Here is an 18983-nt window from a genome sequence, read left to right on the forward strand (position 1 = left end):
TCGACCATGTCCCAACCGTAAGAGCGAGATTCAGTTGTAAAACTAACCACCTCAAGAGTACCAGTGGAAAAATGACCCATCGCTGGCAGAACATCTGACCGAGAATGTCGTAATTATGCGCGGGCCTTATAGGAAGCAAAAAAATATCTCTAGTGGTTTTTAGATAATTTTTTTCGCCTTTTCGATGTGTGATCGAAAATCTGGGTTTCGAAACTAGTTTGCACAGTTGCCCAAATAGAATCACCGCAATACGCTTATTAGCAACGATAGATCACTGCACATATGCTTACACAGAATTGTTTACGATGAACTATTCGAATCGCTCTGTACCACACCCTATCAAACGGATACGCCGAATTACTTGTCAACATATTTAACAGAAACAATGAAGAATTGCGATGAGCGGAAGATCAGTACGAGGGTCACAATCCTCTACTGATTCTGTTTTGACGTCGTACCGAGCCTCCTGAACCCCACGGGTACGAGTCCAGCTGAAACGTCTATTGGACAAAAAAGACCTTAAATCTTTTATTGTCCGGAGAGAAAGACCAAAAACTGACTGAAAAGAATACTTCCACTACCAAATCCCACGTGAAGCGATCGATAGAAGTTTTATAATGGCGGAAATGTACAAGCAAAACTTTTCGTTGTCCAAAGCATCTAAACTAGATACCAGGTATAATTCACAGGAAATTGGGAAACGTAACATTCAGGGTAACAGTGCACGGACAAATTTGGAATGGTTACCCTAAACAACTGAGGTGGAAAAATAAACCCTTCGTAAATAACAAAGTCTGTTTACGCTCGGGTTCAAACCCAGACCACCCACCATGTGCCCCTAACAACAACATGCAAACAAAATAAAGCTATCACGAGTACGAGTAATACCTACTGAATAAAAAAACTACCTCTTTACGAATTATTTGGGACAAATCTCTTTCAATGTCAAGAACGCACGGCATAAGGAAAGCTCTGGTAAAATTGATCAGGACGCGAAAAAAATAGCTAAATAATATATAGAAAGCAAACGTTGATATTCCTTCCAGTCAAGTCTATCAAACTGTCAATTGGTCAGATTATTCAGAATTATCATATAGCTTGAACATAACACAATCCTTGTAGCTCCTATTTGTGTTAGCACTTCATTCCATGATGTATCGTTTCTAGATAAATCGACGATAACTGTTAGGCTTTTCATAGAAACACAATACATCTGTTTCCGTTATTACGATATTAGTAATATACAGGTATCTTATGAAATACGTCTGAGGCTTCTCGCCTTCTGCGTTTGAAAATAATAGAAGCGATTTGATCTTTCAAGCACGACATGAAGCGTGTCTACGCCCGATCTTTAATCTTGACTGTCTCATGTGTCCCTAAGTTTAACAGAAAAGCACGCTACCACGCAAATCACAAGGACTTCTTTTTAATCTATATGAATATTTCTAAATAAATAACAATATCCGTCACGCCTACATATCTAAATGTATATATTCCACAGTAAGAGCAGTGTCGTCTGGGCGATCGTGTGGTTTTTTAGATCGTATACTGACGCGCAATTCTCATAAGTCAGAAAACAGAAGGGGATCATGAAATACGCTTCGCTTCTCAGTAAAAAAAATTATAATTTCGAATAAATGAGGAGCTTATAGGACTACAATATAGTAATATAGGACAACAAAACGTAGGTCTATATGACGTTCTATGTACAGAACGTATTAACCAATTGTGCTGTTGTTGTTGTTTCAGTATTTCTGTCAACCACTGAATGCAAATCGTTAGAATCACCCGTTGATACCGGTTCCATTGTAGCCTGCGTTATGCGTTTTCGGCAGTTGTTTTTCGAAATATCACGTTAACGTTTTAGCGCCTGCAGCTCTGTTTGTACAATTCGGACTCTGTACAATTTGGACGGTTTCTATGAAACCAATCTGGCAATAGCGGGAACATACAGGATGGGTGTCTCTGTCAATTTATTTCCTAACAGTCGTACATATGTAATAGGCCAGAGGCGCATTAAGACCATTATAAAGAAAAACGACTCACAAATCAAGCTCAATTTTCGATAACTGTTTTATTAAAATCGCTGTGTACTGTTAAACCAATGTCCCAGTGCTAGGGAGAGTGAACCAGATTTCCACGCCGTTAAATACAATATTCGATAGCAACTCTGAAATATAATGAAGATCCATATTGGATACAAAGAGTTAGCCGTGGAACCTTTCCGGCGACCACGTTTCGGAAATTCATTTTAAAAAAAAAAAATACGTAAAATGAATGTACGTTTGATCCGTGAACGAGCCTATGTCGCAGTTTATATATCAGCTACAACTTCTATACAAATAACAATTGAATCAAGAAGGTTTCGCGAAGTTACACTCTAGCTCTGTATGTAGAATCATTCTACAACTGCAACCCAACTGCACCTTGGGTCAAAATGTGTCCATTGTAAATACTATGTTATGCTGCATAATAGATATACGTAAGTTATATTTATTTATCGATGGTGGTAATAATTATTATACTAATACGAACAGCGATCGTAGTCATAATACATACTTAGAGAAAGGGAATTGTTTACACACTTGGTTACAATGGAGTTTGCCATTGGCAGACGATTCGGAGTTGGTACAACTAACTGATCATGACAACACCGACAAGTCAACATGACTGTCAAGTAAAAAGAACCATTTGGAAGGATTTTCTGGCCACATTCGGGTTGTCGCTAAATGTCTCGCCAACTGTCTGGATACATAGATATTGCACAAACAAATACTTAAAATGGTCTGCCTCGTCTAACTTTGATACGTCGAAAATAGAGGCCTCTGTTCTTGACACATGAACAATGTTAGAGACATCACAGCGGCCCTTCTTCTCACCGTAAATATGTGCTATTCACTTGATGGCTTTTTTGGCCATTTTCGTGTAAAATTTTACGTAATCAACGACGTTGAACACGACACCGGTAGTTAAACGTTCGGTGATCTACGTACGTCGTCTTGGCAGACTCATAGAATAACAGAACCGTCCCGATCATATGGCTTCTGACAGTTTTTTAATGGGTGTAGACTTTCTGGAGATCGAAAAATCACTCTATTTTAGACTGAAAAATTGAGTGATTTATAAGAATGGATTAGATGCTCTGTATTTGACAATGTGATCATTATTTGGCTATGGTCAAAAAGGTAACTTTAAACCGGATGTACTGCTGCAAAGGCTACCCCCATGTAGGGAAAAGAAAGGGGTTGCACTAAGCTTGGTTTTACCTAGACAATTCCTCAGTGACATCTCCCCTAAATATCTGGAATCCCTACCTAATTTGTTGAATCGGCAGTAACGATGAAAAGCTTGCATTACAGGACTCCATAAATAGGCGCATTTCGTCTATATAGCACAAGCCACCATACATCCCTTCTATTAAAAAACCATTCCATCATGAGATTTCAAGGTGAAAACGGGGTAAGTAAGTTAGTAGCTTACTTTCAATGCTATAAAAAGCAAAAAAAAAACGCTTTAGCGTTCCAAGAAGAGAGTACATCATCAGTAAACGGGCTCCTGACTCAAAGTGAATGAAAAACAACTCTTAGGGCCTAAAAAAATCAACTTAAATATTTTAATCTAGCTAGCTTTATGCCCTTTCAACTATATCTAAAAATTATCCATACTTCTAGTGGTATTTCAGGAAGAAAAATAAAATGGCCGTATTCATGGGCTCATGATGCTTAATTAATCGATATAAGTCTTTAAAGCTGAGGTCCGTATGAAGCACTTGATCGTATAGAAAGCTAAAACTCTAGAAAACTTGAAAAATATATTAGCTGGAAAAATATGAGGCTTAAATTAAGATTGCTTGATTTTAATTTACTCACTCGGTTATCGATCGCACTAATTTTCATTATTTGATGCATATATATATATATATATATATATATGGACACGTAGATGACTAGAGGGTCATTTACGTTGACTGCTTCCTACAATTTCCACTGGATGACTTGTTTCCCTTAAGAACTATAGCGGCTGGTCGCTATCCGCATTGTGAATATCATCTATAAAAGCATAATAAATCTGTAAGCGGAACTGTTATGAGATAAATTGCTTGTTGCGTCCACTCTCAAACGCTCCGAAATATTAGAATTTATATTAGTATTATGCAAACATAGGAACACAATCTATTTAGCTATTTCGATGGGCATAAGATAGAAATCTGTATGGTACCAGACGAACCCAATTGATTTTGAGATCGGATAGTTCTTCACTAGCAGACGAAATTCGGCAGCTACATAATTTAGTCTTCTGCAATTTGTGCACGAAAACTGATTGAGGTCACGTTCGGAGAAATGAGCGCTTTCTTTTTATTTTTATATTTTAAGTTTTTATTATTCTGATTGATGAAGACATGGCAAATATGTCTTATGCAAAGATGCATTTCGTGGACGGTACACATGCTTCAAGAACGAAGACCAACGAGACAGGTTATTAGGTGTCAGGACCCGAAGGACATGCCGCAATCAAAAAGGCTCTTCACTAAGGCACAGCTTGAAGTTTAAGGGCTCTGTCAGTCACAACTGGTATTTCACACCCAGCCTGGTAAAGAATTATAACGAAAATATTCCAAATGCAGGAACTGAATAAAAAATAGGTCCCTTGTGAATTGACTTCAAGCCAGTGTATTCCGCATGCATTGTGCGAAACTTTAGCCAACAAAAAGCTCATCTACGTGGAGCATACAGTCGCAGTAGATAAGGCATGGTTCAATCTCTACCATCGGCCAGAGGAAGACTAAGCGAGAGAATGGCGTTATCCTGGAAAAGAATTGAGTTTGGCGGCAGTTTCGAGTGGGTTCGGGAATCGATTCGGAGGCATCTGCTACGACGAAATGCTCGCCGAAAACGGAACACTTAACCCAGCCCACTATCTCGAGAAAGTCATTGATTGACAGTCGAGGGCACGCAGTCTGGTTGCTTAACGGAAATACTGGACGTCGTCGCTGTACTTTAATTAGTTATTAGCAATTAATTAGAATTAAGCAAGGGAATATCCAGTGTTGGCTTCAACACGCTTACCTTTCCGATGTAAGGGTGTGTGATCAGCAAGCGTTCCATGCCTTAAAAAAGGCTATTAGCAGAGAGGCATAACCTACTATCGATCTATTTCGAGAAGCCATAGATGGAATTACATATGGACACTTGAACGGTATACAAATGTCTCACTTAGGCAACACTCACTTAGGCTCACTTAGGCAAGTGAAAAATAGAAAAGAGTGCCTCTTACACACAAAAGAAGATCATCATTGTAGCTCAAAAGGGATTCAACTGCTTAATACATCTTCTGCATGCCTTACATTCTATTCCTGAAAATGTTGTAACAGTTGTTTGTATAATAAAAAAAGGCACAGTATCGTATATTCAATAAATTATGTCTTGTTTTTTTATCCCGTTCCGTAATTGTTCAACTTAACTGCAAAAACTTAATGTGTACTCAAATTAGAATCAACAGGCAGGCAGGCAGGCAGGCAGGCAGGCAGGTGTGTGCTTTTGATAACTGCAATTTTCTCCTTGTTCACAAAACACGAATGGAACCATGAACGGACGTTCAGAGTAAACCTCTTATATGTCGGTGCATTGACGATAGTGGAGTCAGTCGTGTACCTGCCTACGGCAAAGGCGATATATGAATAGAAAAAGGTCGAAACCGGTCATCTCCTATTGGACTACCAACAGTAATCTGCCATCTTAAATTCAATGCTACAATGATTCTTCGTGATTATTATTCGAATGTGATTGTTAAACAGGCTTACATCAGGCCAGTCTTCATTTTAGAATATCTCTCTCTCCTTCGCTCCGTGTCTATATATATCACTTTACCAGTATTATTCTATGTAGGTTCTACATAGATAACTGTCGATGCCGTAATGATAATACCGATTAACAGGTTCTTGATCAACCCGGCAATCTTCCAAAAACTTGGAAAATTCCGTGGGGATTTGTATATGTCAAGGGAGTTTTTCCATACTCGTCGCCCTGCTCCGTCCACTTTGCTTCAGTAAGAGCAGCAAAACGGTCATTTATAACCAAACTTACATGAACCGCACTCAGTTGTGTATACATTACCGTATCATGGCCTGCAAGGCCCACTCAATCATCCGAGGTAAAAATCGTAAGAAAATAAAACGCTAAGCTGATTACTAAGCGGAGATCGACTATATCTAAGCTTTATGTTTACGGCAAAATAGATTATTGTGCGCAATATATTTCGAAATCGCTGTTTCGAGGTCCACCGTTTATGAAATCAATGACTGACACACAAATATGAGTGACAAGTTGTATATGTGTAGAAGGCCATGATATGTGCCGGTTATAATTGTGTGCCTAGCAAAACTGCTAGCAAAGGTAATGTAGTCTTCATGATATTATACAATCGTTCTCGAGATACTAACTTAAATAGCTAAGTTTCTGAATGACAAAGTTACAGATATAGTTAATTTCAGTCCCAGTACGATGCACGCATACATACCCATAACTGAGGTAGCATATTGAAAAAAAAAACTTACGAGCAACATGTTTTGATCAAATTTTTATAATACACACTTCCAGATTCAACCGACATTCAACGGCTACAGATTTGCAATATTTGACAGCCTATGATATAACAATAATAACGAAAAATAATGAAAAAAAAAAAGCTAGTCTATTTCGAATAGAAACCCACGTAACCACTTAAAAGGAGTTTGCTAATAGAAAGGGCAACGCTCTATTCGACCCAGATGTTTTCTACTTTCCCTGAGGTTCGTTCTTTATTCAATCCTATACAAACATTTCAACCCACACGCATGTTAAGTATCATATTATCTCTTCCGTTATTATGAACATATTACTAAAACGACACCACACAATACACCGCGATATACAAAACGTAAACGCTATATTTAAGCGCAATGTAGCGACGCATCTATTTAGAAACAGTGCATAACTTCATCACTGTCGAAAATATTCTAACTTATGCTACAAACAACTTCTAACCCTGGTCACACTAAGAGCTCCAAGGACGACAGTCCCTCAAACTCGATTGGATAATAGTCGTATCCACGACTCGTACAGAAACCCGTGGATAAAATGAGTTTCATCACGGTTACAGTCATCGAATAGAGCTATTACCGCTTGACCTTCGGCGGCTAGCACAAAAGTAAGCGAACCTGAAGATTTCTCGTGCAGATGCGTGTCGTAGATAACAACGCTCGCTTAATAATATATACTATTATACAATAGACAGCCTAAATTTTTAAGAACTGCCTCTTTTGTCCCGGAAGACTGACTGTTCGTGTATATATAATACCCGCGTTAAAAAATGTCGTCAAGTGATGCTGAAAAAGCTATTGGTAGCGAAATATAATAAGGTGGAATATAACGGAGTAGGGTATGAATATACTGGAACAGCATAAAACTCTATTGCTTTGAACCAAGTCGATACTACCCATTATACATTATCCTTGTATCACTATGGCTATATCTTAAACCCCAAAGTATTATGTAAATGATCTTATTTTATTACAACTTGTATCATAGACTGTATAAGTTGAAGGCGGGCCCCGAATGATGTTTTTTCGTAACAATTTACGCTTGACAACAACTGAGAGCTTTTATAAGGCCTCCACCCTAAACTTACGAACTTGAATACCATCCGTTATTATGATTTTTATGTGTCATAATTCGAATGAACTTCGCAATTAGGTTTTCCCCACGACGGCCGTGCTCACACTTCCCATCTAGGTATGTGTTTAGGCTGGGTTGAAAATTCAAATTTATCCTTATTATTATTATTACAACTTTAACATTATATCTCTGAAGCTAACAATAGTGGTGATTTGTTCTTGGGTTGCATTGAAGAAAACACATCTCATTCATGAAGCTTTCGAAATACTTATTTCTCAAGGGGCAGATGGATATTAGATTATACCTAAAGGCCTTCAAGGAAAGCATGAAACTGCGATCACGATGGGGAGTATTGAATTCAGCATAAAAGATGTCCGACCGTATAAAATAATGTCGCGTCAACTATCAGTCCTATTTCTGCAACAGTCAAGCTCAGCAATGGATAACGACAAGATAACAGCTCGCAGTCATCATTGTGGAGTCAACAACCAACGCAAGGTGAAACGTAAAATGCCTGAAGTCATGTATTATATATCTGCACAAAGAGTAATACTGAAACAATATAGCTGCTCTCTTACTAAACGAGGTGTGATGCCAGGTGGATCCATTGAGTTTTATGCCAGATCTCCAATATAACAGTAATGCTTGCACAATAGCTAAGCAAGTGATGCCAACTCCAGAAACGAAGAAAAATTCCGAGCCGGCCTTAATGGTCCTATTATCTGTCATGGCAAAAGTATCTTTATATTATAATTAGAAACAACATAAATTGTTCTAGATACTCAAACTTACGGATGTGTAGCACAATAACAAAAAAACGAATACTTCTTTACTGCTGAATCTATTATAACTGTACATAAATAACTGGTGCACCATTAGCCTTAGAGGGAACTTAAACATAGTCGTTACTATGGCGAATTATGTATTTACTTCTGAAGTTAGAGTTTAGCTTACAACATAGGATCTCATGTTTTTACAAACAAACGTTTTCTTCTACACAATATTACCGAGCGAAGTACGTATCAACGAATGACGATATTAAAAAATGTCACCCCCAAACTAGTAGCTTGTCATCTGTGCTTAATGGCGTCCATCACACCTTGCTTCTCTGTCATGCGCATCGGTAGTACTCTTAAAGTGTTATGATTTTGTAGTAATTATCAATGTGTGCACGTATCATTAATGGATCATAATAGAAACGGTCTATTTCGTATGCGAGATACGAGGCTAGCTATAGAGAAAAAAAAAAAAAAAAAAAAAAGGCCCAATGAGCTGATCTTCTTCACGCATGATGGTCAGAAATGTAAACTTTTTTTTTTTTAAAATGTAAGCCCAACAATAATGTACGAAGCACATTTACATGCTAGAGCTATCTTGTTGACTATGAAACATGGCCGTATAGAGCAAGACGTGTGCTAATTCGGTAATCTTAGCTTAGTTCACATTTGGATCAATTAATTCTATTAGGTTTCAGCCCAACCTTCGTAGAGCGGCACTTTTCGTTTTACAAATGGCCCAAGCCAGAATTGCAATGATAATTACATTGGTAGTGGTGCTAGTGATCACGCACCGGTCGCTTCTTATAGCCGATCAGTAGGTTTTTTCCCTAGACGACAAGAACTACTGTTATTTCTAAGCATAAATGGGGCTGGACAAACACCGAAGCTACAATGGATATCCTTAGAATACGTATTTTCATTTTCCGTTCTATATTACAGCAGATTGAGCACACATCTAAAACCTTATCCAGTCACTATAGAGCGTACGTACTTGTAGCTGCGACCAGAACTCCCAACTGATAACAACGCTGTTAAAAAACACGAGTGTTTTTGTATGTATGTAAGTTTTGTGTGTAGCCTGTGTTCTGGTTCAATTTACTTAGATCGCCCTATTATGAACTATAATTATTTGTCCACTATACAATATACAATTTACTGAATAATTCCAGTGAGTTTTTCTACGAGAAATGTATTCCGATAATATTTTTAAATATCCTGTTGATATATGAATTGTGTAATTTATAATTATAATAATGAACAAAAGCAGAATCCATCTAAAATGACGTGTCGGTGTCAGATTAGTTTACCCTCTATCGTGAAAGTGTTTGCCCCATCAGGGCTATTCTGACGTCTGAAAATGGGCACTGCAAATGATACTATTTTGCTTGAAGAAATGAAATCAGATTTTTATTAGCTGCGTATTCGCTAAACGGCGCTTTGCTCGGTTTCAAACAACAAACTTATGGTAGCAGGGACATAAAGAAGGGTAAATGTCTTAGTTGCTGCTAATTTTAACGAGCGGCCGACGATCAACTCGCGGGTGATGACATCAGCTTTGCCAGCAGCAGGAGAAAATCGCCGCCTTTCCATTTCGACAAGATAAAAAATCTTTGCTTCCAAGGCCAGAAACTTTTACAAATACAGTTTTAAGCATCCTTCACAATTATGTTACGCGCGTCGCGTTGTTCCCATAACATCCAGAGTAGATTGTTTCGTTGACAGCTAGTGTTTCGTATATACTTCTATCATGGGACAAAAATTTACCCAAAGGGTCTTAATAAAATGCAATGGGAGAACGTCACGCGCGTTGAACGGCAATCCTATGCGACTTTAACATATCAGCTAGAAAAAGAAAACATTTCGAAATCCCCAGGCCGATATTTTGTCCAGACATTTTACTTTTAAACCACAAAATATAAACTAGATTGGACATAAACAACGAGTTAAATACTCACTTATCGTTTAATCCAGCCTTTTTCTTTTGTCTAATCAAATGATTTGGCAACGCTTAGCATTGAAATCATCAATCGTTCAAATGGGCAGCTCTGATGACGTCAAAGTGTTAGTAAGCACATGATAAAAATCTATCTATTCACAATGAACCGATAATAAAAAATGCTCATACATTTTATGGGATGTTACAGGTTCTTTTTCAAAGCCCACGACTATCGTCTGGCAAGAAATCGTTGTAACGGCGAGGTATGCACCTCGCTCGTTTTGTTTTTTCTTTCCTGTTGTGAAATTCCATCTGTGAAAGTGATTTACCGGTTTCCGCAAATTTGGAGCACTCAAGCTCCACGACACTTCGAAACTTCATAGCACCCCGTAGAAGACTTCAGAACTACATCTCCGTAGTTCCGTGCACAGTCGACGGAATTTGTTCGTACATAAACAGCACATCAAATAGGAAACAAAAGCTCAGAGTTGTATAAACACGCAGAGACGCACATGTAAAAACAACGTTACGTACTATATAATGGTCGACAAGTGACAACTAATTACAACGCTGCCGATTAGCTCTTTCTTACTTGTCCAGCTAGTAACTAGCCGCGCATAGAAGGTCCGACATGGGCCAAGTTGAGTCGACTACAGCTCCCACTACGTTCTTCTACCACACAGTACTCATGGGCAGATGATGAAGGCAAACGTTATGTTTTGAGGGAGGATGGTCGGACGTCCGCTCAAACAACTCGCGCGAACGGTCGCAGTTTTTCCGCTTCACCCACCGCGCACGCAGAGACAATACAGAAGCGACACGGATGACTATAGTGTGTCTGCCGCTGTATCTGCGGCCATTGCTATCTCTACTGCTGCACCGTGACGAAATGGTGAGCCAGTCAGACGGTCACTCACACGTTCAACGAAGCTACGCAAAAAGAGAGAGGGTTCACGGGGGGGGGGGGGGGGGGGGCTTTACGACGTTAAAAGCGTTTCGTCGGTCTCATCGGCTCAATCATCAGCATCGCAGCCGTTGTCGCCAGTCCTGCACCAAACAAATTCAGCTTGTAACAGAGAAGACGATGAAAATCGCTATTAGCTAAAGCCTACAGGTGTAGCGACTATTCTTACGTATGGTTGGCATTATGTGCATATTAGCACGTCTGAGGTATGATATTAAATAGGACCCCTATAGATCTCGGCCACTCCCATCTTGATTACCTAGTCGTGGGTGCCGCCCAGCGGTACGAGGACCGGAAAAGATTCGCTTATATAAAAGGCACGTCGTACGTTAGAGCCTCAGCGTATTTGCAGGTTGTTTTGTTAATAAATGGGGATGTAGGTGTAAAGGCGGAGGTTGTCAAAGACATACATATGTATATCGTCCGTTTACATTGTTCGAACTCGGACTGGGAATCAGGGAGACTCAAAGAAATCGCATGAAAGAACAACCTCTTTTGTCACCGGACATACAATAACGAGTCGTACTGATTTATTTGAGTATCTAAACAATGACCCGCCGCAGCAAAATTTCGAAACGGTAGAGTGGCAAATTGGGCGAACGAGGGCGCTAGCTTGGGCCAGTGGGTACCTGCAAGCCATATCCCATATTTGTCAACATCTGATGTGAAAATACATTTACTGACAACACTGTCCAAGCAGTATGGAATAGCTAGCATAATAGACGGATTCGAGGTCGGCCCATGGTCGCTTGTCGGAAGTCTGCAAGACAGTGCTGGTCAGCGATGTGTGTTTTGGGTGGAGTCGAGTCGCTACGCAAGAAGGGCTGCCGGCCTCGTCCTCCGCGCCCCAACGTCTCCATCTGTATGGTTCCATCTCCAGTCTCGTTTCGACAAAAATCCCCACTTACGATTTTTCATAATACCACGAAAATGTCTGCCGGTCATGCTCGCTATCTACAGCACGAACTAGAGTCCTTTAGCATAGACAGGACAAATCGTGTAGCCTTACACAAGCGTATGATCTGGTCCACATTCCGCGTCGGATCTTTGTGCATTGCAAACACAGACGGTTTTATTTTAAAGCTCATATAAAAGCTTTTGCCTTATAATTTTTATATTCGAATTCGGCGGTCATTGTTAGGCACTGCATTAAATGTTTACTTCCACGTGTTTACGTTAGGATTCGAATTCGGACGATTATGTGTTCCCCGGTTGTTATATTAGAGATTATACTAATACACGCTGAGACGCGATGCAAACTAAAGTATATTCTGTCTAATTTAGATTCGTCAAATTAGCACGCTACCGTTGCTAAACGCTGCCGCTAGAGGCCGCTGATCAAACAGCATGCGCCTGCCGAAGCCATTTGTGGATGAATTAGCCGCTGACCACAGATTAACTTGCAAAAACACGACCGCTATTTACCTTTTTTTGAGGCCTTTCTGAGGTAGCTTGGATAATTGCATCCCAACGGATGTTAATGAGTTTATGGTGACGTCTACTTATACCCTCGCTTCTAATTTGTGAACTAGCTAAGTATAATAAACATTGGCGAAGGCCTAACCTTTTTGCTCAGCATCACCTTTCTTTTGGTTTTCTGCAGCTAAAATAATTCATACTGAAACTCAATGGCCTCAGTTAATTCTAGGACAGTTTTCTCTCTCTGACTGCATCAATGTCAATTGTTTAACACTCAAAGGGATATTGGTAAAAAAAATAACAACACTTATCCCTTTTTCTGTTGACGGTTACTCATAAAACTCTAGCCGTTATTGTGGATCAAAAAGATCACCGGCAGTTTATTTTTAAGTGTTAAGGGCACCAAATAGAAATTTATGATCTCGCTTCATTGTATTCGACTTGCCATCTTGTCAAGTCGCTCCTCTCGCTCCCATGCATAGGAGTTCGTTACTGAACGAAGCACCTACAGAATTAGATGCTTCGAGACGGTGCTTTGTTCTTCAATTTCGCTAGGTACATTTTGCTTACAGTAACTTGTACCTTTGCCTATCTTATCGATATGGACCGGTACCCTGGCACGCTCCTCCTAGGTAAAAAGGTTTGGACAGAAAACGCGTAGTGATTGGCAAACCATGATGTATTCAGATCATGTTCAGATGACTGATGACAACTTTTTATACCAACTTTAGCTTATTAGTCATTGTGCGTCACTTAAAATTATTCCATCGTTCTTAACTACGTTTAATTGCGTTGTATACGAAGAATGATTTTTGATTTGCCGGTGCTCCAGGGGGTCCAGTCAGCACCGTGGTCGTCAATAATCACAATGTGCCCCACCGAAATCGGTCAAATATGAGCTGTTTAGTCACGATACTGCCGCAACCTTTCTACTTCGGGTGCTATCACAATATGTTATCCTCTTTAGGACATATCAAACCAAATAAATTGCAACGATATCTTATTGGATTGACTGACAAGACGTACTATAGAATTTTTCGTGTAAGCTCCTTCACCGTTTGCTTACTAGCGAATTATATGAGCCGCATCCGTTCGTCGAGATATATTCCCCCTAAATACCTCGACTGCGGTTCTTATAGTAAGCGTAAAAGTTATATGTAATGGCGCAGTTTCGAAAGAAACAAAAAAATAATACCAGAATATATTGAAGAAGAACAGTATAGTTCATTAATAGGAAAAATTATCGTGTATTATGAACGATTATGCTCGGCTAATTTTACGATCAGTTTGCAACTGATTGTGCAATTGGCGTTTCAGCTTGTTGATAATTTTACGCGCGCTTACACTTAAGGACTTAATAGTTTTCGAATTGCTTTTGAACGAGAAGAACCTTCGTTAACTTTGTTTGAAGGATTTTTCAACTAAATTATGGTCAAGCTGGGGTTTTTTTCTTTTTATTGCTGGTAATTTCCTGTCAGCCCCGTCCTTCATTTGCAATGCTCATTTCCTCCATTTAGCTCAAGACAACCTATTTAGGTTCTATTTTCGAACAAAAGAAGAGAATTTGGAGAAGACATGGAATTTCTGGATCGAACACTTGGTAAAACGGTCGCAGAAACGTACGAAATCTGCCGACATCCTTAACATAATGGTGATTGACTGTAAAGAAGGAACTTATGATCGACAATCTTGGCCACTTCGCTCTGAAACTTGCAGATCTTACCCGTTATGTCAATTTTATAGCAATCATAAGCTCGTAGACATCATTTGTAATTTTTTAAGAAAGCCCGCTTGCTTCCTAATTGTAACGAATCTGATCCCCTCGGCAAAAACAATACTGTGTTTTTTTTTTTGTATTAAAATGCGATGCATACTTTTCCTATGAAGACAGGAAGCATGCGGTAGGTTCATATATATACTATATCGATACACATATGGTGATACAAGCCGAAACCTGACTGCATTCAAATGTTACTGACAGACACTCCGAGTGGCATTCCATGGGGTAACAGGTACTTTGTCTTTCTTGAAACCTCTCCAAAAGAAATAAATAAGGTACGTTTCCTTTCAGATTCGTTTTGGTTGTATCATTATTACAAAATTAAGGCTAACAGCACTGCAGCTCCAATTAGAAGATGACAGATAGTTTGCAACTCTTTCGGGGAAATGGTAGTTGACAATTCTATATCGCCGTCAATATTATTACAAGATTGTTATTAATACTAATTATCGGACTGACAAAAGAAGAGAAACTTTTTACGCTGAGCAGATTAGCCCGACCTATAAACTAATTAAAAGAGGACGCCTAGTGAAACTTTTTTTTACCTGATTGATATCAAAGGTCTTGAGATTTTAGGCAAGCGCAACAGGTTACATTATCATTCTACTTTATTCGATGCAGCAATACTGGATTATCGAAGATCAAGCGGGGGCATTTCGTTAAATTTTAGGAAGAGCAACTATGTTAGCGTTTGTGTTTATTTTGCTATGGTCGACAGGGAATTTATTCCTTGGAGTATGATGTAGTGCATAAGATATGTCCTCGAGGTTTGCAGAATTTACCGAAATGCTCACCAGATTGATTCCTTGTCGAAATGAAGCTTATCCTAATTCAATGAATACAAGAAAAAAAAACCATAGTAATTCAGCAAAATCGAAATGTTTACACTAAACCATGTATTTTTGAGAACCCTGAATTTAATTTGGAGAATACAAAGTTCCTCTGTGGATATACCAGGTTATTTAAGAACGTGAAGTCCTTTCCATACTGAAAGTAAGCTCAGAAGTGATTTCTGATGAACAAGTTGAACTCAGGTTCTTCTAAATTTTTCTTGTTGGTGTTTGTGCCACAAAAAAACACTCCACCTCATCTTGAAAATTGTCATCCTAATGTAAAAATAGCTGTCAAATTTTCTGCTTCCTCCACAATACTCTTTGAAAGTGCCTTAGGGACCTTGCTGATCACGTTGTTAGTAGTATTCTTTCTATTTCCTTAATGAAGCCGATTTGAAACGACATCGATCATTGTCAGACCAGTCAAAAGCTCATAAAAAAAGTCTAATAAGGGCTTAGCTTAAGAGATAGCGTTCTCCTTCTCCGTCTCAGCGCCTGAAGGGAACGGGTATTATTCGTTTATCTTAGCCAGTGCTATCCCTATATTTCCTACGCTTAAAATAGAAATTAGATGTTCGCTACCGGAAAGGGAACAAAGCGGGATGCTAAATTGTATTATTATACAATTTCAAGTAAAAGGATGCATGACCTTGGTTGCAGTTTAAGAGCAGCAGAAAACATATGAACGGACTCAGCAGAAATAACCAAGTTGGACGTGAGGATCATTTTGTCGCTGCGGCTGAGACTCTGCACTGTACTTTGGTAGCTTGAGGTAACAACAAGCTTTCGCAGGGGGGGGGGGGGTGATAACAACTCAGAGTTCACCATAATAACAACAACAATAACAACGAGCGCTGCAGAAAGCATATGGTGGTTTATCCTAAATAAAAAAAAAAAAAAAACGCACAGTATTAACATATCGAATAGGATTGTGCTGCTGAGTGGAGACAGCATACTTCCTATTTTCCCAATAACAAGAGTACAGCAGATAGGTGAAGCTAGCGTATCATAAATTACCATCATCATCTATACGACATTTTATATTTGTTTTCCCTTTTGCCAATTCAGAGGGTTTGTTAGTCTATTTATCAAGGCTAACAGACATATTTACGGGATTCACGCTAGCTTTAAAACTGAAAATGTTCTGACAAAGGTTTTTTACCGCCCCAGTAGTCGACGAGACCGAGCTTTAGAAGATGTACTAGATGGTCGATGAAAAAAATAGTAGTGCTCTGATTTTACATGTTCCAGTATTATCGAATCCGTCCTTTTCTTGTTCGTGCTAAACCCTGTGTATTGAATTGGTGTATCAAAATATAATCAAATATCCGCGTTCGGCAGTAGCTGATCTATCAAAAGGCAATAAATGGAAAGGCAAAAAGAGGATGCTTTTTTTGTGCATTATCATTTTTTGTGCGAGTTTTGCCTTACTTTACTTAATATCTGGGCCTGTTTCTTGTTATCATGTAGTCTATGATAAGTTCTGTACTGTAGTATGTACGTTTTCATTCGAACTCTTGTTAGCCTGACTGGGTTGGATCCCACCATCCTGACTTTAAGCCATGCTAAAAATTTCATTTCAAACACAGCGCAAGACGAATGATCTGATAATTTTATCATGCACGACATATATGGCGACAATTGACCATATTATTAAGTGTCTAAGTCCGAACGAGTACACTAATTGAATAAAGCTAATTTACTAGGACTGCGGTATCGACATCGCAAACCCCAGCTCTCGAGACATTACTTATAACAAGTTTGAATGAAGGCTTTTTTCTATTATTTTTATGTAAATTTTATAAAAGTATGGTGTGTTTTTTCAAGGCTATTCTCTCGTATCCAGAGCCAACCAAAAAAATATACACTGAAATATTATATATGTTAGATCTTTATGTTGCGTTATCATAGCAAATTGTAGCTCATTGATTTCAGCAAGCGTTTTTGTCTTTTTACTTCCCTATGGAGAAGCAACTGAAATACGCCTCTTAAGCATTGATGTCGCTTTCTCCTTTAATATATCAAAAAGCGTACGATAAGCAAGCGGCATTCAAACCTACAGCTGCATATGGATATGACATCCAACAATATCTAAACGCTTTATCGCGGAAATGCTGGACTACATTGCTTAAACAACTGGACGAACGCTTTTATCGACAATCGCATAGGATTATCAGGAGTAAGATGGAAAACGTTTGTAAGGCAGGCATTTCTTTTCAATTCACATACCACGAAAAATGAGCATCCTAGAGCATGAACGTTTGCTGACGCGGCTCTGAGGGAATTATTCCCGAAGACCATGACATGCAGCCCTCAGTCACACCTGTGAAAGCCTTGAACGCTGCATGACGGACCAAAAAAGCTAGCCGCTAAGCCCGACAGCGTCGCTCAGAGGCAATAAGGATTCTCTTCAAGGGGTTAAGAAGTTGCGGACGTAACTAGAAGGGTTTTCAGAAAAGGCAGATTGTCATGTGGCTAAAGAAAAACAGAAATGGTGCTGATACCGTTGAGCAACGGTGAGTAGAGACGACCCATCTGTTTAATCGGCATCATCGTCAAATGCTTCGAACACATAAAAGAAGCACGACTTTGGGAGCTCACAGGTGGTTTACCTTCAGACACGCAGCATAATGTCATAAAGCAAGGATCGGCATATACTGCTATACATCGTGTAGTCCGAAAAGCCGAACTAATCCTAACTACACCTCTGCGAAAACGATATGTGATGTCTTTTTGGCAGTGTTTTTGATACATGAACACGTTTCAATAACCGGAGTTTATTCTCGATACCATGGGGTGAAAAGGGTACTTGCATATCTGGTCTGGGTCACCTTCAACGATCTACAGGATGGGAGAGCCACAAGCATGGGACCCTCCAGGAATATAGAGGCATGCATCGTACCAGCTTCTATTCTCGACCCACTTCTATGGAATACAACATATGATAATGTCCTCGGCCTTTGAGGCCTCACGGGAGAGTGAGACACTAGCATGTTGTATTACATGAAAAAGGGCCAAGGATAAATCCGTGCTAGGTACGGAACTGTACGCTAACAAGACTCTGAGCACTGCCCCAAAATGTATGCTTAATGCATACAGGCTTTAAACTCGCTCGGGAAAAAGCGAGGAAATTCTACACGCTAGACGGAAAAAGTCCAGCCATTTAACCCTACGTCCAAATGACAAACAAATTGCGATGCTAAACGCGACAGGATATGTAGGAGTGCATCTAGACAGTTTACTCAGTGGTAGAGTACATGGAAGCATTAAAGCAGCGAACTCAGTAGTCTGAATTTTTCCACCGTATAAGGACCAAAAGCGGCAAGCCGTCGCAGACTACCAATATATTTTCCAGAGTCAATAGCTTTTTTAGAGTGTCCGAATGGATGAAGAAGGCGATAAACACGAAATAAAACAGGAAACCCCTCCGAAAGACTCACAGATTGGCATCACGCAAGCTTATCGCACGGTTAGCACGGCTGTAGCCCTGGTTCTGGCTGAAAAGACACCCTGAAACCTGGAGGTCAAGAAGAGAAAACGACTATGGGATGAAAAAGGTGAAATGCCAGAGATAAACGAGGCAGAAAGGAATGTCACAATAGCTGTGTGGCAGGACGAGG

At 39.5% G+C, this 18983-nt stretch overlaps 1 protein-coding gene across 1 annotated transcript in view; it reads right to left on the bottom strand.

Moving 5' to 3' along the window:
- The window catches only part of LOC111250760 (uncharacterized), a 52108-nt gene extending 40849 nt beyond the window's left edge, over positions 1-11259 (bottom strand). The window contains exon 1 of the mRNA XM_086989444.1: positions 10697-11259. Coding sequence (XP_086845570.1) covers positions 10697-10748 — 52 coding nt within the window. The 5' untranslated portion in view covers positions 10749-11259. The remainder of the gene's footprint in view (positions 1-10696) is intronic.
- Positions 11260-18983: the final 7724 nt, after the last annotated feature.

The sequence above is a fragment of the Varroa destructor genome, unplaced genomic scaffold (genome assembly GCF_002443255.2).
Source record: "Varroa destructor unplaced genomic scaffold, Vdes_3.0 BEIS01000005.1, whole genome shotgun sequence".
In the NCBI taxonomy this organism is placed as follows: Eukaryota; Metazoa; Arthropoda; class Arachnida; order Mesostigmata; family Varroidae; genus Varroa; species Varroa destructor.